This window comes from Trichomycterus rosablanca, chromosome 12 (genome assembly GCF_030014385.1).
Source record: "Trichomycterus rosablanca isolate fTriRos1 chromosome 12, fTriRos1.hap1, whole genome shotgun sequence".
NCBI classification, from domain to species: Eukaryota; Metazoa; Chordata; class Actinopteri; order Siluriformes; family Trichomycteridae; genus Trichomycterus; species Trichomycterus rosablanca.
Genome location: NC_085999.1, coordinates 18,209,367 through 18,232,695, shown reverse-complemented (window position 1 = coordinate 18,232,695; position 23,329 = coordinate 18,209,367). Strand labels below are relative to the sequence as shown.

Sequence of the window (23,329 nt, the reverse complement as noted above, 5' to 3'; positions counted from 1 at the left end):
GATTTACTACTGTAGACTGTCTTAAAAAGATTCAGATATTAATATTAATGGGTAAGCTTAAGACTGCAGAATAACTGGACCTACCGTGACCCTGAACAAGATAAATTGGTGGTAAACATAAAAAAAGTGAAATAAAATTATTTTTTAACATTAAGATAGTTGGAAACCAATGTATTACTTTTTTTTTTTAAATTAATTTACGTTTAGAAACACGTTAGTTTTAGTAAAGCAAAAAATTGATTGAAAAGTCATGGCATTAAAGATATACATTATAATATACATTATTATTAACATATGGCCAAAAGTAAGTGGACACCTGACCATGAGTTTGTTGTACATCTCTTTCCAAAAGCATAGGCATTATTACAAAGTTTCCAGCCTCCAGTCAGATTCTAAAGTTTCTATAGAGATTCAGTCTGAATAGCACTTTTTTAGGGCAGGCACTGATGTTGGAAGAAATGGTCTGATTCGTTCCTATTCAGCCCAAAGGTGTTCAGTGGGATGGAGGTTAGGGCTCTCTGCTGGAGAGTGGCCCTCCTCGGTCAGGAGTGGTAGTCTGCAGCAGTAGAGGTGCTTTACAATAGAATAATTGGATATGACCAAATTGGGGGAACATTAGGGGAAAATGCAGAAACAGAAAAAAAAGAATTAGAAAGTGCAGAACTCATTTTGAGGGATTCAGAGAAGTGTAAAGGTAGTTAGAGTTGCAGCTACATTACATTTGTTTACTTTTTGAAAGCAGCGGTTATATGCTTGTTAAAAGTACAATACATTATTATATCAAAGTAGTGAAATTACAAAGCAGTAAGAGACAAGACATTAGTTGTCGGTACTTTTTACAGATTACTGATAAACAGAACACTACAGTGCCAATAGCTTTCTTTACTCAATATTTTTTTTAAACGAAGTTTAGAGTTTACACTGATCTCTGCTTTTACAAAAATACAACAATCCAAAGAATGGTGCAAATGGAGGCATTTCTCTGGTGACAGGCCAATCAGCTGCTGTCAATGCTCTCAATCAGATTCAGATTCATTTTCCACCCTTTTGTTCATCTAAACATACAAACTGAAGTGAACATATGATTATGCTCCTCCATAAACACTGTCTATATCAAAAATAAAAAGTCTGATTTGCAAATATTTTAAAATAGTTCTTAGCAGAGTCCAGTGGTATGTTTGAATTACTTAAAAGTTTATGATAAGAATTAAAATGGTTCGTCTGTCTTCACCTACTTGGGTCAATCTAATTTGTCTTAATTGTCTTACTTGCTGACTTTCTGTAGGTGAGAAGTACGAGCTCCACTCCGGAACCCCCACAACTCCCAGCGTAGTGGTGCACGTGTGCGAAAGTGATCAGGAAAGTTCCGGCGCCGAAGACGACACGGAGGGCCTCAGGCGGCCACGCCCCAAAATCATCCAGACCCGCCGCCCGGATTACAGCCCCGCCATGGCCCAGTGAGTGTGAGGGGTGTGTCCTTGTGCTTTTAAGTTCGTTTTAACGTCTCCGGGCTGTGGGGCCTGAGTCAAGTCTTTTTTTCCAAAGAAGAAACCCGGAGTCAGCTCAGCCCTGCAGAGACAGTCTACGTCACCATGATCCGTCAGGGGAAAGTGGGTTCATTGCATGCATTTGTCGATATAAAGTGGCTCATTTTTCCACATCTAAAGGTCGTGGGGTGTCATGGATGGTTTCCTTTGGTGTCTATGGCAAGAAGATCAAAAGAGGCCTGCTCCAGTTGTGGCTTTATTTGTTTCCTTTCATTTGGAAAGCATGTTTTATAACAGAAGGGAGCGTTTTTAATGAAATCTATTATTACATATTTCTTTAAATGATTGTCTGTTTCTTTTTTAACATCAGTTGAGATGTAAGGCAATAATATTAGTAGGTTTTTAAGAAAAGTTAACTAATAGTACACTTTGAAAGATTGTGGTTATGGGTCTTTTTTTGTACCTCATTTGTTGTTGTAGACAGTGACGAAATTCCAAAAGATACACATTTCATCTCGTTCATTTCTTTAAAATATTGTAATGGTAAATAAATGTTGTCTGGTAAATTTGTCAAATATGATTGAGCTGGTTTACTGGCGGGTATTTCTGTACAGCAAAAATCAAACGTTTGATTTGATATGTTGGCCTAAATGGTGGTAGTTTTGTATAAATAATATCTATGACTGAAAATTAATTACCTTCATTTTATTCAAGACCATAACACTGTAAAACAGTTTGATTACACCCTTTATTAGGATTTGCACACATTATATTAAGAACATGGTAAAAGTGAGATTACCGATCTCTCAAATGCCTTGATGCTGTTTGTCTGTACATATTTGTTTACCTCATTGTAACTGGTTCATGTTTCAATTAATTTGCTTGATTTTGCAAGGTTGTTGAGTTGGTTTGGATGGATGTATAACTTTACATTAACAGCCAAAATAAACAGAAACTTTGACTTGTACTTTTGTCCTTATTTATTTATTTATTTATTTATTTATTTATTTATTTATTTTTTACAACCCAAATCAGAAAAAGTTGGGACAGCATGAAAAATGCAAATAATAAAAACACAGAGTTTATTTAAACATCCATTCTTGCATTTCAGGCCTGCAACACATTCCAAAAAAAGTTGGGACAGTAAAGCATTTACCACTTTGTAATGTTGCTATTCCTTTTCACCACACTTAAAAGACGTTTTGACACAGAGGATACCAAGTGATTTAGTGTTTCAGCTTTTATTTTGTCCCATTCTTCCGGCAAACACGTTTTAAGATGTACAACAGTACGGGGTCGTCGTTGTCACATTTTTCGTTTCAAAATTCTCCACACATTCTCTATTGGGGACAGGTCAGGACTGCAGGCAGGCCAGTCCAGTACGCAGCCATACCTGTGTAATGTGTGCAGCAGGTGGTTTTGCATTGTCTTGTTGAAAAATACATGGACGTCCCTGGAAAAGATGACGTCTTGAAGGCAGCATATGTTGCTCTAAGATCTCAATGTACTTTTCTGCATTAATGCTGCCATCACAGAAGAGTAAATTACCTTTACCAAGGGCACTGACACACCCCATACCATGAAAAAATAATTGGAATGCTGATTCATCTGACCACAATACATGTTTCCACTGTGTGATGGTCTATCCTAGATGCCTTTGAGCCCAAGGAAGTCGACACCGCCTCTGGACATGGTTAACATAAGGCTTCTTTTTTGTAGAATAAAGTTTTAGTTGGCATCTGTGCATGTAACTCTGTATTGTAGTGCTTGACAAAGGTTTGCCAAAGTAATCCCTCACCCATGTGGTTATATCAGCTATTGTTGAGTGGTGGTTCTTGATGCAGTGCCGTCTGAGGGATCGAAGATCACGGGCATTAAGCTTAAGCTTGCTCCCTTGCCCTTTACGCACTGAAATTCCTCCTGATTCCTTGAATTGTTTAATGATATTATGCACTGTAGAGGGAGAAATATGCAAATTCCTTCCAATCTTTCTTTGAGGTACATTGTTTTTAAACATTTCAATAATTTTCCAAAGACTTAGCCTTTCGATGCTGCTTTTGTACCAAACCATGATTACAGTCACCTGTTGACATCACCTGTTTGGTATTACTGGAATGGATCTTTATTAATAAATGAAATGAAGTTGAGCAGACAAAACATGAAATATCTCAGGTTCATCCTGTCTGCAATCAAATAAAAGTCAAAGTAAATGTAAGGAACACTGCATTTTATTTTATTTGCATTTTTCATACTGTCCCAACTTTTTCCGATTTGGGGTTGTATTTTAGTAAATGTGAAGTTGAGCATGCAAACCATTAAGTGTTCTTTTTATGTACCCAATTATAAATAACGAGTGGGCAATCTTTGCACTGCTGTAATGCCAGAATGATGCATGCAGAGGACTTTTCAAGGTGAAGTGTGGATTAATCCAGAAATAGAATCTGTGAGGCTCAAAAGTACGGCATGTCATTACAAATTCCTGTAACAATGTGCGGCATTGTTCCCTCTCAGCTGTAGAGCAGTTCACCAGCAAGGTCATAGAGTGATGTGATCACACAGTCCTTTGTCTCATGTTAATAACGTCTGTCTGCAGTCTGATGTTTGATATTTCTGATTCATTGGAGGCTTAAAAATACTCTCACAAATTATTATATTAAAAATATACTAACACATTACATATAAAGTGTTTCATTGTTTGTGATTTTTTTTAATCTAAAAGAGAGTGGTTTTTTTTCTTCATTTTTATCAATGGTTTAGCGTGGTACAGTTCCACGAGGAAATACTTGGTGCAAGACATTAATATACCCTGGACAGGGCATTAATCCCTGCGCCACCTGATCACTCTAGAGTGGCATTTTTTTCATTTAATTTTTTTGCTTTTTTCCCCAATTTTCCTCCCAGTCTAGTCGTATCCTATTACCCGATTGCATTATGCTTCCCCTCTACTGATGTTGATCAGGTTGAGGAGAGCCGAGACTGACACACGCCTCCTCCTGCCCAAGGTGAGTACACATGCGGATCAGATTTGTGTATGGAGAGACACACCCTGATCAACACATTATCCCTCGACTGTGACTCTCTTTAATAAATATTTTTTAACTAACAGGTTTCACAGTGATTAACATTTCTAATGAAGTATGTTACAGCAGTGGCGGCTCCTGCCAAATCTCTCAGGTGGGGCAATTGTTGCGATGATGGCCAAGGTGACCCGTTCAATGGGTAAATTAAAGCTTAAATAATTAACATCTTAAGTCATCTGTCAGTTTGCCCTCACAAATAACTTTGAACATGGAGAGAGACCAGCTTTACCATTAATCATAAAATTAAGTAAAGCCTTCACACTAACAATTTAATTCAGTCTTCATCAGATAGCATTTTATTTTAGGTGCAGCAGATCCAGAATAAAGATTGGCATCGGGGCTGATGTGCAATGAATAAAGAAGTACAATTTAACAGTTGGGGAGATACAATAAGTGCAATCACAATTCACAATTTAAAAATTACATTACTTACTTGTAATTTACTTGTAACTTATATGATTTCCCTCCTTTGTAGATACTTGCTTGATGTTTAATTTTTGTCTGGGTGGCCCTAATTCTTAAGTTGCTAATTTATCCTGATTACTACGACGACTGAATGGCATTTCCCTTAATGACACGATGGAGTTGCTCCGAACTGAGGTAATGGTAGTCATGGTGACGAGATCGCGACACCAGGTTACGTGTGGCGCAAGCACGTAAGTGCGAGCCCTCCCGGAACCCATTCAGATTGTATTGCAGCTCGAAAAAAAGAGCCTTGACATGAGAGTCTATGAGAGCAATCCGGGGCGATTTTCAATCAGACTGAAATCACCCCAAAAGGGGCGGTACTGTACGGAACACAACTCGACGCTGATTGGACTACCATATTCAGAGGCAAGACAGACTGTCCAGAACAGTCACAGCTGTAATAGAAAGATTTCTTCCCTTTCGCCCTTTGGTGGTGCGTCGCCCGATCGACCCTAAGAAACGAGCCGCCCCTGTGTTACATTATTATAATGAAACTGAAAAATGTAAGCCTGACAATCGGTCACATTTAGATATTTCTATTGAATGAAACTGCTGTGGAATTCTAGAGCTTAGAACAAAAATCTATTACTTTTACTCACAGTTTTACTATTTTTAAGATGAATGTTGAGGAAGAAATGGACCAGTGACACCACTGTACCTGTACAATGAGTCAATCTGTGGTGGAATTAAACTACTGTCAAGGACTATTCAAACTCTTACATGAAACTTGAAAATATTAAAGCATTTTTAAAGCATGTTTGGCCAGAGCAAGTCTGACCAGTCTTATGAAAATTTTGTACTGACCGTAATGAGTGGTTTAGGTTTACCTTTACTGACCTTGACTCTTCAGATTCATTAAATGTGTTGATGTCCTGAATGAGAGGGTGTGTGTGTATGTGTGTGTGTGTTTTATATATATAGGAGGGACTATAATCTCTAATCTCTCTTTGCTTCTTTCTTTGCTTCTTTGCTGAGTTGAGACACAAGAAAATCACTACATATACAGTATTTAAGTTATTTAACTGCCCACCAGTGCGAAAGGTAAGTCTTCAAGTATTTTTTCTCAAGTCTAAAGTTTAGACATTTATGTAAAATGCTGAATTATCTTTTTTTTTTGTCATTTTTTCTGCTCAAGAAAATATGCTATTGCAGAACACTACATATATACCATCTTTTCTCCTCTCCTGGCTTCACGACTACCTGAATGAAACCTGGAGCTTTTCAGCAGCTTCTCTATATACTACTGCTAACCAGACAGCTCAGCCTGTCAATGCTGTGCCAATCAAAACACAGAGCCAAGGATTCATCTACATTTTACTGATGGTTGGCCTCTTCAGCTTCTTTACCTTCGGCATCATGTTCAGCTACATCCGCTCTAAAAAGCTGGAGAACTCGCAGGATCCGTATCATCAGTATATAGCCAGAGACTGGGAGAAAGTCCTGGTCCCCTCTGCAGTGAGCAGCCAGGCTCTCAGAGGAGCTAAAAAGGAGTCTGTGGTTATTCAAAACCCTGCAGTACTGGAGCACCTACCCGGGTGAAACTTCAAGAAGCCATAGCAGTGTGAGTGAGTGAACCTAGAAAACTCCTGACTACTAAATGCAAACATATTGCTTCTAAATTACATTTAAGAACAAAACCTAATACAGCACTTCAAGTAAATTGGAATATTGTACTGCTGTGATATAATGTTAATACTGGTGTATTACTGGTGTCATCTAGAACAGAATGTACCTTCATATGTAATTAAAATAAATGTAAAATATTACTGCACATGCATACTTTTCCGTCCTTACTAACTAAACTTACTGTATCTCGAAATAGTATGTCATTATTTGTAAAAGAAATGACTTAAAGGAATTTTAAATAAACGTTTTATTGACTGATTTGTGACACTGATTCACATGCAAGTTATTATAGCTTTAACATGAATTAAAATTATTACCCAAAAGTTTTCAGCAGTCAGCAGTTTTCTATTATTATTACATTACTTACTAGCTCAAATAGACGGTGTCACATAACCCCGCTGTTAAGATCTCTACACAGGCTTCCTGTGCAGTATAGGATCCAGTTTAAAATTTTAACTATTAATTACAGGGCATTGCATGGTCAGGCTCCCATGTATTTATCAGAGCTAGTCTACCCATATGTATCGGGGGGGCTCTCTTAGGTCTAGCAGGTTGAACTTGCTGTCTGTTCCACGCTCCCGCTTAAAGACTCGTGGGGATCATGCGTTTGAGGTCAGCGCTCCAAAATTATGGAACGCTCTACCCAACTTTTTAAGAGCCGCAGATTCAGTAGATTCTTTTAAAAAACAACTAAAGACTTATCTTTTCAAGCAGGCATTTGTATGATGAATGTTTTTCAAGTTTTTTATGTTTTCATTGTTGTGCGTTTTATTATATAGATGTGTGTGTATATTTTGTCATGTAATGTTTTTGTAAAGCACTTTGTGATTCTTATCTGTGAAAAGTGCTATATAAATAAATTTTACTTACTTACTTACTTACTATTAGTAAAAAAGAAATTTAACCAACCCTTTTTAATTAATATAATGAAAATGTAGTGTTCTTTGATTTCATACTTTTCATTTATAAACATATTCAAATGCAGTGGAGGCCAAAAGTCAAAGAGTACTAGTAAAAATACTTTTACTTTGCTTCTTTTCCAAATACAGTTTGGGTGAAAATTTGAATCATGAATGTACATGCATTTTAGAATTTGGTATGAGTCTTTCTAAAGATTTATTTATAAGTATTTATTTATAAAAGAATGGCTGCAATTTAGATGAGATTCCGATGAGTAAATCAAATTCACATACACGTCAGTCTTCTGAGAGGCACCATGGCGCCTTTTGGTACGACTGTAGCCTCACACGGTGGATAGCACTGTCACCTCACAGCAAGAAGGTCCTGGGTTCGATCCCCAGGCGGGGCGGTCCGGGTCCTTTCTGTGTGGAGTTTGCATGTTCTCCCCATGTCTGTGTGGGTTTCCTCCCACAGTCCAAAAACATGCAGTCAGGTTAATTGGAGACACTGAATTGCCCTATAGGTGAATGTGTGTGTGTGTTTGCCCTGCGATGGGCTGGCACCCCGTCCAGAGTGTTACTGTGTGCCTTGCGCCCATTAAAAAAGCTGGGATAGGCTCCAGTACCCCCCGCGACCCTAATTGGATAAGGGGTTAAGAAAGTGAGTGAGAGTGAGTGAGTGTAGCCTCACAGCAAGAATGGCCAGGTTTTGATTCCCTGGCCGGGCTGAGCTTGAGAAAACTTTTTACTTGAATTGTTATGCTAATTATATAATTTGTAACAAAAAAAATGATATTCAATTTAAGAAAACACTTAATAGAACCATGTTCACTAGTGGTCTCTAAATTTTGCCAACCTTTATATTACTGGCAGAGGAACAAGTGTGCACTTACTTTATTTAAAAATGTGTATTTGCAAAGCATATACAACTCCAAATCTGAAAAATCTGGGACAGTATTGAATATGCAAATAGAAAACACAGTGTGTCTTACATATAACATTTACTTTGATTTCATTACAGACAGTATAAACTCAAGATATTTCATGTTTTCTCTGGTAAACTTAATTTCATTTGTTAATATATAGCCATTGCTGCCTTTCAGGCCTGCAACACATTCCAAAAAAAGCAGACATGGGGCAATTTAGAGCTAGTAATGAGGTATTTAAGTAAATAAATAAATACATAAATAAAGCCTTGTGTATTTTAAAACATAAAATGGTGAGTTTGGTGTGAAAGAAACTCAAATTGTCGGCAGAGAGCTGAACACCTTTGGGATAAATTAGAAAGCTGGTGTCACAGGCCCAAAACTAGCCAAGTCTAGGAAAAAGTAGTCCAGTAGTCACGAGTGGCAAAGAAATACAGGAAGCACAGCCTACTCCCCATATGCTGAGGACTTTCGGGGGGGGAAATACTGTAGGTTGATAGCTATACACATGAAAGAGATGTTTGCATGCAGCACAGGTCGGGAGTGCAATAGGGAATCGGAAAAAGTGCCATGAAGACAAAGATCGAACAAACCATTAACTGGTAATTTCTTAATATATATTTTAATTAAATTTTTTAAATAGAATGCCTTTATTTGTCATATATACATATACAGATGTACAGTACTTTATTTGCATATCCCAGCTTGTTTTTGGAAGCTGGGATCAGAGCACAGGGTCAGTCATTGTACGGTGCCCCTGGAGCAAACAGGGTCAAGGGCCTTGCCCAACAGTGGCTGCATTGCAGAGCTGGGATTCAAACTCAACCGTTCAGTTGATAGCCTAAAGCTTTAACCACTAGGCTACCACTGTCCCACTGTGCAACTGCAATGGTTAAAACAAAGTGTAAACACAGTGCAAACATCCCAGCTTTAATCATGATATATGCTTACTGCTATCAGGTCAGTGATTCAGACTTGTAATTACATTTGCTATCAAATTTTTGCAAATCTTAGAAGTCATTTTATTTAAGCAGACTCTGCATCCACATAATAATTCCCTTTCTGTTGTTTTGCTGAGACATATCCACTTTCTCTCTCTCTTCCTTATGCTTTCTCTCTTTCTCCTTCTCTATTCTGTGTTCCTGGTCAGCTCTGAGCACCTTCTCCATCTCCCTGTTCACATTAAAATGAACCATCTGCCAACTCATTAGGGGCACGGTCAAGTTAAAATCATCTACTTTCTTGTTGAGCTTAGCCAGGTCACTGGTAAAAGCAGCGCAGTGTTCTTTCCACTGGATCTGCTCTGAGTGTTTCATTGGGCTGCCCAGTCTGGCACGGACCTCCTGCAGTCTGTCACGTAACTTCCCGATTGTCTCCCTAATCTCCTTCTGGGTCACTACCCACTCAGGCTGGTAGCCATTATCTATAAGGATACGGTTCAGGTTGTGGGTCATTGGGTCAGCGTAGGGGTTGTGCTCAAACTTGCTAAGCGGTTTGCCAGCACCAGTCAGGTTGTGGAAATCACCACGTGCCATCGACTCCTGGATGAGGTCCTCCACTAGCCTCTCGACAGCCTGTGTGATCTGGATCTTCTTGCTTCGCAGACGCGTGTCCCTTACCGCCATGGCTCCTTCATCTGCTGCTGCTTTCTCCATCTTTTTATAGCGATATTCCAACACTCCATCTGTAGCTTGGTCCATGCGGAACTGCTGATACTGCCGCTCTCGCTGGCTCGGTGTTCCAAAGCCCACGCCTTCGTAGCTTAGGTACTGTCTGTGCTGTGGTGTCTGTCCTTTAACCTTTTCCTCATCCTCCTCACCCTCCTCCTCTTTTTGAGTGTACCGGGATTTAGATTCTTGCTGGGCCAGATGGGTCAGGACAGCTCGGTAAGCCTCTTCTATGTTGGAGAACAAAGCAGCATTAGCAGTAGGAGCACCAGAGTCTGGGTGGTAGAGTTTGGCCATGCGTAAGTAGGCCTCTTTGACTTCAGCATGGCTGCAGGTGCCGTCCTCAGGCAGCTGCAGCAGGCGGTAGCTTTTACTCAGATTGCGGTTTGGACGAAAACCAGATGAGAGCAAACGAACTGTGATGGTCCAGCATACAGGGAGCATAACTTTATGGTCTCCACTGCAGAGTCGGAGCAATGTAGAGCAAGTCATTGTGCTCTGCTGAACAGATCACCTGCAATATATGTAAACAATAAATGACATTTAGTTTATTATTAAACATTTACAACATAATCTACATACACTATATAAACAAAAGTATGTAGACACCTGACCATAAGCTTGTTGGACATCCTATTTCAAAACCATAGGAATTAATATGAAGTTAGCTTCCCTTTGCAGCTAAACCATTATCCACTTAAATAACACTTTACCCAAGGTTTTTAGTGTGTAGGAATCTGTAGCAATTTGAAGTGGTCAAAAGAGCATTTGTGAGGCTCCAGTTTATATAAAAGCTTTTAATTGCGGTTGAGGTTAAGGCTCTCCACAGACCACTGGAGTTCCTGCACACCAGTCATCAAACCATGTCTTTATGGATCTTGCTGTATGCACAGGGGCACAGTCATGTTGGAACAGAAAAGAGCCTTCTTCACACTGTTGCCACAAAGTTTGAAGGATATACATTATTTATATAATTGATTTTAAACATCAATTAGCAATAGATATAGCTATAGCACCAAACTGTGTTTCCATACACTTTAGGACAAAATGTGTCCTAATTGTGTATTATAATTCTTTCATGTTCTTATACTACTATTTTAGTTTTTAAACACTTCACTGTCACTGCTGGACTGAGAATAGTCCACCAACCAAAAATTATCCAGCCAATAGCGCCTTGTGGGCAGCGTCCTTTGACCACTGATGAAGGTCAAGAAGATGACCAACTCAAACAGCAGCAATAGATGAGCGATCGTCTCTGACTTTACATCTACAAGGTGGACCAACTAGGTAGGAGTGTCTAATAGAGTGGACAGTGAGTGGACATGGTATTTAAAAACTCCAGCAGCGCAGCTCATACCAGCACAACACACCAACACCATGTCAGTGTCACTGCAGTGCTGAGAATGATCCACCACGTAAATAATACCTGCTCTGTGGTGGTCCTGTGGGGGTCCTGACCACTGAAGAACAGGGTGAAAGCAGGTTAAAAAGAAGTATGTAGAGAAACAGATGGACTACAGTCAGTAATTGTAGAACTATAAAGTGCTTTTATATGGTATGTGGAGCTGATAAAATGAACAGTGAGTGTAGAAAGAAGGTGGATTTAATGTTATGGCTGATCAGTGTATTAAATTGAAGTAAAATGCAAAGTAAGGCATGTTCACTAATGGTCTAAAAGTATTGGCCCCCACTGTATGTTACTAATATTAATAATTACATGGAAGTATGTTTAATCTTTAACTAATACATTTATGCTAACAAAGCATTTAGATCAGACGTGAGTTAGATCCTATATATACGTATCACGACACTTTTGGGAAGCTCTGCGTTCGTCCAGTTTAAGATCAGATTTTTAATGTACACATTTTTTTGGTGAATAAGCTCCAATGACAGGAGTTTTGGGTCACATCCGTGTAGCTTAATTGCTAACCGTAGTAATATATCGATACCTCACTATATCTAGTCTATAGACTACTATATCATTATGACACAAAAGAGGTAGCTAGCATACCTCAGTTTATTCCCAAAGTGCTCCCATTATAAAAGTGTACGTCCTGGATATGAAAACAGGTTATGTATCAGAAACACGGGGGTTTGTTATGGTTTAAGTAGAAATGCATGCTGGGATTTGTAGTGTGCAAGCTTTAAAAAAATCCTGCAGTACAGGCACTTAACCTCTAGATGACGCCAAACACCCTTTACATTTACGGCATTTATCCAAAGCGACTTACAGTACTGTTGCAGTAAATTGTCCAAGCAATTGAGGGTTAAGGGCCTTGCTCAGGGGCCCAACAGTGGCAACCTGGCAGTGGTAAGGCTTGAAACAGCGACCTTTCCATTGCTAGTCCAGTACCTTAACCACTAGGTTACAACTGTCCACTCATAGTTCTTACTTTCACTTTGATGGCATTTGGAACACGCTGTTCTCCAAAGCGATTTAAAACTGTAACTGAGGACAACCAAGGAGTTAAAGGGTGAAGAGCCTTGCTCAGGGGCCCAACAGTGGCTTGAACCAGCGACTTGCCGATCACTAGTGCACAAAGCCACCACTTTTGTTATTAAAAATAGTTTCAATTCAAAATAGATTAACTAACGTGAATAGTATTTTAGTAATTAATATACATTGAAGTACAGCGGTACCTTGAAACTAGACGTCAGTTGGTTCTGGGAGTGGCGTTGAGTTTAAAAGGCGGTGAGTTTCAAGGTATTTTTTCCCATAAGGATGTATGGGAAACCTGTTAATGCGTTCCATGGTCCCGTGGAACTGCATATATTTTAGGCTAATGTTACATAATGGGGTTGTACACTGACAATAAACCCAAATATAATATAAAAAACAATTGAAAAACAGAGAACAATCAATATAAAAATACAATAAAACCTGCACTTTACCTTCACTTCTATGGAAGAAAGAAACTCATTGTTTCTTTCTTAATCGTGGATGCTTTCAGAGTGAATCTGATGGTTGTTCCATACAAATGCATATTCGTCTCATATTTGCACTTTGATGATGCTTTATCGCACCGCTTAAGCCGAGCGGCAGTCGCACGCACGTCAAGTTTAAGGGAAACGTCAAGTTTAAGGGTACAAATCTCTCGACGAAGGGCATAGCATTTCAAAGATTTTGAGTTTAGGGGACGTTGAGTTACAAGGTACCACTGTACATCATAGTACTGTATTCAAAATTCATTTATTTATTCATTACCCATTATTTTCATTAGCCACTTAATAGTGGTCAGAGTAATGGTGGGTTTGATACCACCTGGAAACACTGAGTGCAAGGGAGGAATAATGCCTGGACATGGTGCTAATCCACTGCTGGGCACCACCAAATTCTCAGACATAGGAGCAGTTAGAGTAACCAATCTACCTTCTGTAAAACTTCCTCCAGAAAGAGATGTGAGGTGGTGATTAGACATGTTGCTGTGCAGCATTCTGTACTAGCTGCATCACTTTAAAGCCTATATAATAATAATAATAATAATAATAATAATAATTGTTATCAACATCATTTATCATTAATTTCTTCATTTTATTTTCATGTTTTACCACTGATTTATCTTGGTCAGGGTTGCCAGTCCTTCATGGGGCCTCTGTCTGACAGATGCAATTAAGTCTGTATGTAGATGCCCAACCAGCCAATTGATCCCGGGACCTCAGTGATGCTGGGCTGGAGTAATTTACTGCTGTTGTACTGTATTGTGTTTCTGCCACGTACCCAGTGTTTCCTGATTAACAGGACCCACCGCAACCATGACAAGGATAAGGCATTTGAAGAAAATGAAATGAAATATTATTAATAAGGCATTTTTATGTAAAATCTAAGCATACATATTGTGAATCATGAAATTACTATCAATATTTGAGCCATAAAACTAAAATCAGTATTTAAAAAAAGGGTGGCATAGAGGCACAGTGGGTAGAGCCTGGGTTTGATTTACCAGCCAAGTGACTAGGATTATTTTTGTGTGAAGTTTGTTTTTCCTGAGTCCATGTGGGTTTCCTTTGGGTGCTCAGATTTTCTCCCACATGTCCAAAAACATGCAGCCAGGCCAGCCAGAAGTGTGTGTGTGTGTGTGTGTGTGTGTGTTCAGAGTGTTTCTTGCCTTTTGTCCAATGAATCGGACCCTGACAGAATAAAGCAGTGGTACAACAATGAATAAAATGGATGAATATTTAATATTTGTTCTGTCCTGTAATGTCTATTCTAACCAGCAGAGGGGGGCACAGGCCAACTGTAGTTCTAGGAGAACTACACTTCCCAGCGTTCTTTGCGCTCGTTAGCGCTCATCTCTTTCAGCTGTGTCTGACACTTTATTAGCAGTATGCATCCTGCCAAATCCAAGATGAAAAATCTCTAAATTAAATGAATGCCAGCATCGCAACGGCCTTAACCCTGAACAACTGTTAGTAATATAATTAATTAGTAATATTGTTTAGTTTTTGTTTAGTCATATTTGATAAGAAATAATTAGCTTTTTGCAGCATTGTGGGTCAATTTTGTCTCTAGGAGTTTCTTCTAGAAATTAGTCTTTAATTTCTCATGGTTACAAAGATTCCTTTGTTCAGCATGATGCATGCATTTCTAAATCCTCTATAAACATTAAATGAGACATAAGTCAGAAGATTGGCAAGACCATGCAAGCCTCTTAACCTGTTTTTAAAAACAATGAACACAAAATCCACAAGGAATCACTATTGTGTTTTTAACACTTACCCTGCCACCACTTATGTCTATGCAAAAATCTCTCACATTCAATGAAGCAACGGTGAACTGAATAGTATGCAACCATATAGCTTTAAATAATATTATTGATGAACAAATGTGATTACCTCACATTTATACTAGTTCATTCTTTCAGAACACGGTATCTGATGGAGAACATGAACTTCACACCGGTGGACTGAGTAGCTGAGGTGACATTCATATGTTCTGTTTTTTTGTGTTTTGTTTACCAAGCACTATAATAGTGTTCTTCTTTGTGTTTGTATTGTCTCTTTATAAAAATTAATTGATGAGAGACTGATTCCATAGACTTTATTTGCACACACAGCCAATAAATTATGTGCTAAAAGATTGGAAATGCAAGTCTGTACAGTATGCAATATTGTGCAATTATTACAATAATCTGTAATAATGTGCAATATCTGTATTCATGCCATAATATTTAAAAAAGGACTAGGTTACTTTGGAAAATTCTATGTAATTTTAAGAATAGCTATGCCATTGTATGTAATCAATGGACACAGTGTTTTATTGCTATTTTTATGCTTACCACATTTTGCAAAAAGGTCAACAGTAAATGGAATCCATGTTTACGCTATTTCTCCTATTTCTAATGTTAACGGACATTTATATTTCTAACACTGTCAATACTAGCCAGTAATGAACTACCAAATTTAGGTCACTGGCATTTCACTGGAGTCTAAATTACTTTTTTAGTCTAGAATGTTTATAATAACAATAATAACTATCATTGCAAACTAGTCAGGTGAAAATGTGATGGTGGTCATTTATCAAAAAATCTAGATTATCTAGATTTCTCCCTTTGTTTACATTTCTGATCAGTTTAATGTGGGTTGTATGAGTGGATTAGGCTGCCCAGTGGACCATGGAAGCATTTTGCCATCTAAAAAGATCAATACAATTAGATCAATCTGGTGGAGTGCTTTTCCAGTCGTTCTATCCATGTCACATGGATTCGCTCACAAAAGAAAAGTATTCCATATTGTAGAAAGTGGGACAGATTTTGGCTGCTCAGAATTATAAAGGAAATAAGAGGACAAAAGCAGAGGAGATACAAAGGAAAATGACAACCTTCACTGAAGAAGATCTGAACCACTATTTACAATCTCAGGTAACCTAAATAAGTACACTTTATAATAGAATTGAAACATTTGCCCAGTAGAGATATTTTATTGGAAATATTACTGTTTACCCTCAGGTGGACCTTAGACACAGACAGGTCTCAAAATCAGTAGAGGATGTACACAAAATAATAAAGGACTTAACTACTGCGGTCAGCTTAACGGATGCACGCTTCCAATCCATTGCCAACTCTGAAGTACACAACAATGGCTTTAAGGTAAAATAAACAATCGCATGTTTAGTGTCTTAAGCTTGCTGAATGTATTGCCATTAGGCTAATGTAGCTAAGAACTAAAAGAAGCTTATACACTTTGTAATCAGAAGTAGTAGCAGTCAGAAACCCTTTTTCTTTCTAAGCAAACAGTTTTTTAGCATTGTCTTACATGACCGTCTTTTAGTCTATCTTTGCTTGACTGTGGACAGTATCACTTATATCTCTCACTCATATAGCAGCTACTGATTCTTAACATATCTGTTTTTATAGTTTTTGGATACATCTCTCATTCTTTTGCTTTTTATGCATGAAAAATGTATAAATACAACTTACAATGCTGCAAAGTACAACCCCAAATCAGAAAAAGCTGGGACAAAATGGAAAAGTTTCTTACATTTACTTTGACTTTTATTTGATTGCAGACAGGATGAACCTGAGATATTTCATGTTTTATCTGCTCAACTTCATTTCATTTGTTAATAAACGTCCATTCCTGCATTTCAGGTCTGCAACACATTCCAAAAAAGTTGGGACAGTAAAGCATTTACCACTTTCTATTGCTGCCATTGCTTTTCATCACACTTAAAAGACGTTTTGGCACCGAGGATACCAAGTGATTTAGTGTTTCAGCTTTTATTTTGTCCGATTCTTACTGCAAACACGTCTTAAGATGTGCAACAGTACGGGGTCGTAGTTGTCACATTTTTCCTTTCAAAATTCTCCACACATTCGCTATTATGGACAGTTCAGTACTGCAGGCAGGACAGTCCAGTACCGGTACCCTCTTCTTCCACAGCCATGCCTTTGTGATGTGTGCAGCATGTGGTTTTGCATTGTCTTGTTGACAAATGCATGGACGTTCCTGGAAAAGATGACGTCTTGAAGGCAGCATATGTTGCTCTAAGATCTCAATGTACTTTTCTGCATTAATGCTGCCATCACAGAAGTGTAAATTACATTTGCCAAAGGAATCACATCATTATTTAGTTTTTTCACCTCATTACTAGCCCTAAATTGCCCCGTCCCAACTTTTTTGGAATGTGTTGCAGGCCTGAAATGCAGGAATGGAGGTATATTAACAAATGAAATCAAGTTTATCCTGTCTGCAATCAAATAAAAGTCAAAGTAAATGTAAGGAACACTGCATTTTTGTTTTCCATACTGTCCCAACTGTTTTTAATTTGATGTTATAATACAAAATGCTGCAAAGTAAAAATGCTTTTAAAAATAGAAGTGTTAATAATTTATTTTTTTATGTCAATTAACAAAATGCAAAGTGAATGAACGAAAGAGAAATATAAATCAAAACAGTATTTGGTATGACCACCCCTCACCTTCAAAACAGCATCAGTTCTTCTAGGTCAGGGGTTTTTCCATGATTTTTTTTACATGACCAAGGCAACACGATGCATCTTACTCTCTCTATACAAGATGTAACAGGGGGCATGGTGGCTAAGTGGGTAGCACTGTCGCCTCGCAGCAAGAAGGTCCCGGGTTCTTTCTGTGTGAAGTTTGCATGTTCTCCCCGTGTCTGCATGGGTTTCCTCCGGAGCTCCGGTTTCCCCCCACAGTCCAAAAAACATGCAATTCTCTGCGATTCATTTTTATCCAAGTGTTGGTCCCTGGGTGTAAAAAACCCTGTTCTAGGTACTCTTGTAGTAGGTAAGGGATTTTGTAAGATATATTATATTATATGATATATTATGATTTACACTTTTGTTTTGTGTTATATATAGGATCAGCCTGCTATACTGTCAAAATGGGCTGCATTACTTCAGGGAAAAAGTACATTCAATCCTGCCATTCAAGTACGGTCAATGACATTACATTTATGCACGCTAACTATCACTATAGTTATTTTCATGCTTATATATAAGATTATAATATAAGCTTTATTTATTACCAGGTGCTGACACCCACACTGTTTCTGATGTCTGTGCCACTCCGAGGATTGACAGGCTATAAGAGGAAGCCAACTCGGCAATGGAGATATTACACCCTGAATGGCTCACGGCTTCTTTCTCCAGTCCGAGAACCAGAAAAACTGCACCAGTGGCTAGAACTGGAGAATTTTACTAACCCAGCTCAGGAATGGCATGATGCCAGTGTAGCCATGGAGGGTGATATTGTGCCCTCCAAAGTGGTCAGTGTCTTCAAGGAGCTGGTAGAGGCAGCTATTAAGAGATGTGGGCTTAAAGGTAAAATAGGATTTTTTTCCCCCTTTTCTCCCACTTTAGCGCATCCAATTTCTGCCCGTCAATCATCCTCTTACTAATGCTGGTCCTTGCTCCTGATTGGGGAGGACAAGGCTGCTTCACGCCCCCTCTGACACGTGCACAACAATCGAACATCTTATCACCTACACTTGACGAGTGCAGTGCAGTACAGTGCTGTGTACGGAGAGCCACACTCTGTACCGCACTCTTTTCCCATCTCCGTGCAGGCGCCACCAACCAGCCAGCAGAGGTCGTAATCGCATTAGTCCCCATCCGGCTTAATCCCGCCCCTATCTCAACAACAGGCCAATCATTGTTCATATGGCTGCTCAGCCGGCAGGCAGAGCCGAGATTCGATACGATGTATTCGAGATCTCAGCTCTGGTGAACAGCGTGTGTTTTTACCTGAATGGCCCTTTAAAGAATTTTAAAACATCATATGGAAAATATTGACCCTCCCACAGCCAGTAGTTGTCCATTGGCATGCAAAAGAATCAGTTTTGTTCATGCAGTGATGGTCTGAAATTTTAATATGTGCATGTACTGTTAGCATATTAGTGTTGTTTTTCAGACAGATTGTGTGGATGCTCAATTGTGAAAAAAAATCTGGAAAACCACACACAAATCTATAGTATAGAGATTCTGTGGGGCCTGTGCTTTTAGTGTTAGCATAACTGCCTGTGTTAGCCTCAGGCACAATGTCAGTTGTAAACAGGCTTGCAAATACTGTTGCACATTCAGACATATGTATATATATGTGTGTGTACACCGATCAACCACAACATTAAAACCACCTCCTTGTTTCTACACTCACTGTCCATTTTATCAGCTCCACTTATATAGAAGCACTTAGTAGTTCTACAATTACTGACTGTGGTCCATCTGTTTCTCTGCATGCTTTGTTAGCCCCCTTTTCTGCTGTTCAATGGTCAGGACCACACAGGACCACTACAGAGTAGGTATTATTTAGGTGGTGGATCATTCTCAGCACTGCAGTGACACTGACACGGTGGTGTGTTAGTGTGTGTTGTGCTGGTATGAGTGGATCAGACACAGCAGCGCTGCTGGAGTTTTTAAACACCTCACTGTCACTGCTGGACTGAGAATAGTCCACCAACCAAAAAATATCCAGCCAACAGCGCCCCATGGGCAGCGTCCTGTGACCACTGATGAAGGTCCAGAAGATGAGCAACTCAAACAGCAGCAATAGATGAGCGATTGTCTTTTACTTTACATCTACAAGGTGGACCAACTAGTTAGGAGTGTCTAATAGAGTGAACAGTGAGTGGACACGGTATTTAAAAACTCCAGCAGCGCTGCTGTGTCTGATCCACTCAACACTCACTAACACACCACCACCATGTCAGTGTCACTTCAGTGCTGAGAATCCACCACCTAAATAATACTTGCTCTGTAGTGGTCCTGTGTGGGTTCTGACCATTGAAGAACAGGGTGAAAGCAGGTTAAAAAAGTATGTGGAGAAACAGATGGACTACAGTCAGTAATTGTAGAACTACAAAGTGCTCCTATATGGTAAGTGGAGCTGATATGGACAGTGTGTGTAGAAACAAGACGGTGGTTTTAATATTATGGTTGATGTGTATGTCAGTAGTGGTAGCTCAGAGCTTATGGAATTTAACAACTGATTGGAAGGTTTTCAGCCATAATACCTCAAAACTGCAACTGCTGGACCCTTGAGTGCAGCCCCTAACTCTCTGTTGCTGAGAAGTTACTTGAATGAAGGTATTTATTAAATGTTTAAGTGTAAATGTTCAAGGGAGGAAAGGTCTCTGTGGGTGTCCTTTGTTCAGAAGAGCAAAAGCAAACATACCTGGCATTTTAAATAGCTGTGTGTTTGGGGAATGATTCTGAAGGCAACATCAAGGAGAAACTTCAGCTAATGCACCATCCAATTCACACTCTATACACTTTTCTTGAAATGTTGGTACATGCTAGCTCCCTGTCCTTTAGTTTTCCTTACTAAGTTCTTTCCATTGATGTGCTAGATAAAGTGACTCTGCTGGAGTCACTGGGCTCAATGGTGCGTGTGGCTGTGGAGACGTCAGAGGTACAAATAGAGGTGGAGCTCGTTCCCACAGTGGAGGTGATGAACTGCTGGCCGAAGAGAGCTCGCTGGCCCCGACTACTACAGAGATGGCCTTTAACAGAGTGCAGTAGCTGCATCAAGGTGAGAAAATAAGGTGACAGACACAATCTGCATGCCTTAAATACCACTAAGCACCTGCACTTTATACTGTGGCTGTAGAGCTGTGTAGAGTATTTTTTGAGAGAGCACATGTCCTCTAAACCAGTTTTCCCCAACCACCGGGCCATGGATCAGTCCGGAAACTGGATTCTCTTTTTTGAGGCATATACCTATTTCAGTCACGTAAAACCCCCAAAATAAAGTTAGCTAAAATGAAACAAAAAAAAGCTTAGGGTTCCCACTGATTTTCCATCGTTGGTGAGTAGTATTGTTATGCACTTTGTGTTTGTTATTATTCTTGTCATATAATTTTATTTTAAATCCTCCCGACCCCACCGATCCGTGAAATTATATCTTATATGAAACTGGTCCATGATGCAAAAAAGGTTGGGGACCGCTGCTCTAAACCAATCCCATGTTCTTGACAAGAAAGAGAACAAAATACAAGCCGCAAGGTGGCGCAGCGGTAAAAACACACGCTGGAACACCAGAGCTGGGATCTCGAATACATCGAATCGAATCGAATCTCAGCTCTGCCTGCCGTCTAAGGCTGAGCGGCCACATGAACAACGATTGGCCTGTTGTTCAGATATGGGTGGGATTAAGCCAGATCTCTATCTCATGCAATTACAACCTCTGCTGGCTGATTGATGGTGCCTGCACAGAGATGAGAAAAGAGTGCTCTCAGGGTACTCAGTGTCTCTCCATACTCAGTGCTGAGCTGCACTGCACTTGTCAAAGTGTAGGTGATAAAATGCATACAGCTGCAGCCCACATGTCAGAGGGGGCGTGGGTTAGCTTCATTCTCCTCAATCAGAGCAGGGATCAGCATTGGTGGAGAGGAAGCATGACGCAATCGGGCAATTGGACGCGCTAAAAAGGGGGAAAAAGGGGAGAAACTGCATAAATAAAATAAAAATATTAATAAAAAAAGAGAACAAAATACAAGCTAAATAGATCAGAGGTATTTTGTATAAAAGTGGCTAAAGAGTACATTTTAAAATGATGTGTACCCATATTTAGGGTTTGTTTGACAATAGGGACATGCATATACAATAATAATGGCATACATGTTTCAAATGCCTAGATATGCTCAGTGCCAACTTCATGAAGTTAATCATTGTAAAAAATGGCTTGAGCATGAAAGCAGAACTAAAATAATAAAAATACTAATACTGACTGAGCCTCACATCGTTACAAAATCATCCTTAATGTTGCATTTTAAACACATTTTCTTCTTTCTATTTGCAGTCCTTTGGTTTCAACCTAATGGCCACTTCTAATTACCACTGGATGCTGTCGTTCTCCCGGGCGGAGCAGGTACTGCTGGCAGGGATAGATGAGGACGGTGGTTGCCGTAGAAATTGTTACAGGATGGTGCGACAGTTAAAGGAGGATATTTGGTGTCCAGGGAGCAAACCTGTCATTACTGCCCACCATTTACAGGTACATGACTAATGTGCTTTATCACCTCTGGCTTGTCCCAGAAAATGGTACTGTAGAAGTGAACTGCAGTGCATTTCCAAAGTATTGCTTATAAACCCTAGTTTTTTATTTTATTTATGCATTTTTTCCCAATTTAGCGTAGTCAATTTGTCTTCCGCTGCTGGGGGATCCCTGATTACAGTCGAGGTGGGTACATTGCTGCTCATGTCTCCTCTGACCTGCGCGTAGCCCTTAGTGGAACCCTTTTTTACCCATGCGCTCTGCACAGGCGCCTCTCTATCTGCTAATCAGGGTCCTTACACAGCGTTTGAAGACCCCACTCACATAGTCATCCCGCCCTAGCAGAAATGTGTCTGCTGCAGGCACTTCCGATTATGCCTGCTAGATGGCGCCCAGCCGACCGGTGGCAACGCCGAGTTTTGAACCGAGGAGTTCAGAATCTCTGCGCTGGTGTGCTAGCGGAATATCCCGCTGCGCACCTGTACGCCAACCCTAAGCTTAAACGGTTTCTCATCAGAGGTCACTGTCACCTAACACTAGCTCTAATCACATTCATCTTATCACTCTGATCCATCTGTTTTTCTTTTTGCTGATCCTTTAGACACTACTCTTCTGGACGTGTGAGAAATACCCGAGTTCCAGACACTGGATTGACATGAGAGAGTGTGTGCTGCGTCTGGTGCAAAAGCTACATAAATGTGTATCACAGCGCTACCTCAAGCACTACTTTGTTCGCACCTACAACCTGCTGAAATATACAAACAGCAATGAGCTAGATGATATGGCCAAAAAGATTTCAGCATTCCTTGATAACCCAGGCACATATATTCATTAGAAATATTAATTCACCTCTATAAACATTTGAATCTACTTCAGATTTAAGATTTAGATTTTTACTAGCAGTGTTTATATAGCTGATTGATAGACGTTATACAGTCGGGATGCATAGTTCAGCTTGGTAACAGTGCTTACAGATACACAATGCTTGGATCTGCTTATACTGTGTAGAAGAAATACAACTGAATTAAATAAAATTCTGTTGAATGGTATGCTGTTGATGTTTGGCAGTTTATATACACTTATTACATAGTTAACAGAGCACAAATTCTTTGGACAATTAAGTACTAATGTTAAAGAAATTATACACCGACAAGGCAGAACATTATGACCACTGACAGGTGAAGTAAATAACACTGATATATTAGGCAGCAAGTGAACATTTTAT

At 39.4% G+C, this 23,329-nt stretch overlaps 4 protein-coding genes across 5 annotated transcripts in view; 3 read left to right on the top strand and 1 right to left on the bottom strand.

Annotated features, from left to right (window-relative positions):
- The window catches only part of rcan1a (regulator of calcineurin 1a), a 29,418-nt gene extending 26,981 nt beyond the window's left edge, over positions 1 to 2,437 (top strand). For both annotated transcript variants that reach the window (XM_063005626.1, XM_063005627.1), the window contains exon 4: positions 1,286 to 2,437. In XM_063005626.1, the coding sequence (XP_062861696.1) occupies positions 1,286 to 1,461 (176 nt within the window). In that variant the 3' untranslated portion in view covers positions 1,462 to 2,437. The remainder of the gene's footprint in view (positions 1 to 1,285) is intronic.
- A 3,738-nt stretch (positions 2,438 to 6,175) lies between these two features.
- On the top strand, positions 6,176 to 6,655 carry LOC134324701 (potassium voltage-gated channel subfamily E member 1). Its single transcript, XM_063006629.1, has one exon. It carries the CDS (start codon positions 6,176 to 6,178, stop codon positions 6,572 to 6,574), a length of 399 nt encoding a protein of 132 aa, XP_062862699.1. The 3' UTR covers positions 6,575 to 6,655.
- Positions 6,656 to 8,854: 2,199 nt separating this feature from the next.
- On the bottom strand, positions 8,855 to 12,255 carry dnajc28 (DnaJ (Hsp40) homolog, subfamily C, member 28). The gene is made up of 2 exons (XM_063006338.1): positions 12,165 to 12,255; positions 8,855 to 10,667 (listed from the first exon to the last, which is right to left on the bottom strand). Exon 2 carries the CDS (start codon positions 10,643 to 10,645, stop codon positions 9,509 to 9,511), a length of 1,137 nt encoding a protein of 378 aa, XP_062862408.1. The 5' UTR covers positions 10,646 to 10,667; positions 12,165 to 12,255; the 3' UTR covers positions 8,855 to 9,508.
- A 3,627-nt stretch (positions 12,256 to 15,882) lies between these two features.
- On the top strand, positions 15,883 to 23,109 carry mab21l3 (mab-21-like 3). The gene is made up of 7 exons (XM_063006600.1): positions 15,883 to 16,011; positions 16,099 to 16,239; positions 17,973 to 18,044; positions 18,143 to 18,434; positions 20,459 to 20,640; positions 21,910 to 22,104; positions 22,706 to 23,109. Exons 1-7 carry the CDS (start codon positions 15,964 to 15,966, stop codon positions 22,937 to 22,939), a joined length of 1,164 nt encoding a protein of 387 aa, XP_062862670.1. The 5' UTR covers positions 15,883 to 15,963; the 3' UTR covers positions 22,940 to 23,109.
- Positions 23,110 to 23,329: the final 220 nt, after the last annotated feature.

What these genes read in the sequence shown, in the direction of transcription:
- LOC134324701 (XM_063006629.1), top strand. Translation starts at nt 6,176, where the DNA reads ATGCTATTGCAGAACACTACATATATACCATCTTTTCTCCTCTCCTGG.
- mab21l3 (XM_063006600.1), top strand. Translation starts at nt 15,964, where the DNA reads ATGACAACCTTCACTGAAGAAGATCTGAACCACTATTTACAATCTCAG. An exon ending in TACACAACAATGGCTTTAAG is followed by an intron (nt 16,240 to 17,972) that starts GTAAAATAAACA and finishes TGTTATATATAG; the next exon opens with GATCAGCCTGCTATACTGTC. An exon ending in CATTCAATCCTGCCATTCAA is followed by an intron (nt 18,045 to 18,142) that starts GTACGGTCAATG and finishes ATTTATTACCAG; the next exon opens with GTGCTGACACCCACACTGTT.
- dnajc28 (XM_063006338.1), bottom strand. Translation starts at nt 10,645, where the DNA reads ATGACTTGCTCTACATTGCTCCGACTCTGCAGTGGAGACCATAAAGTT.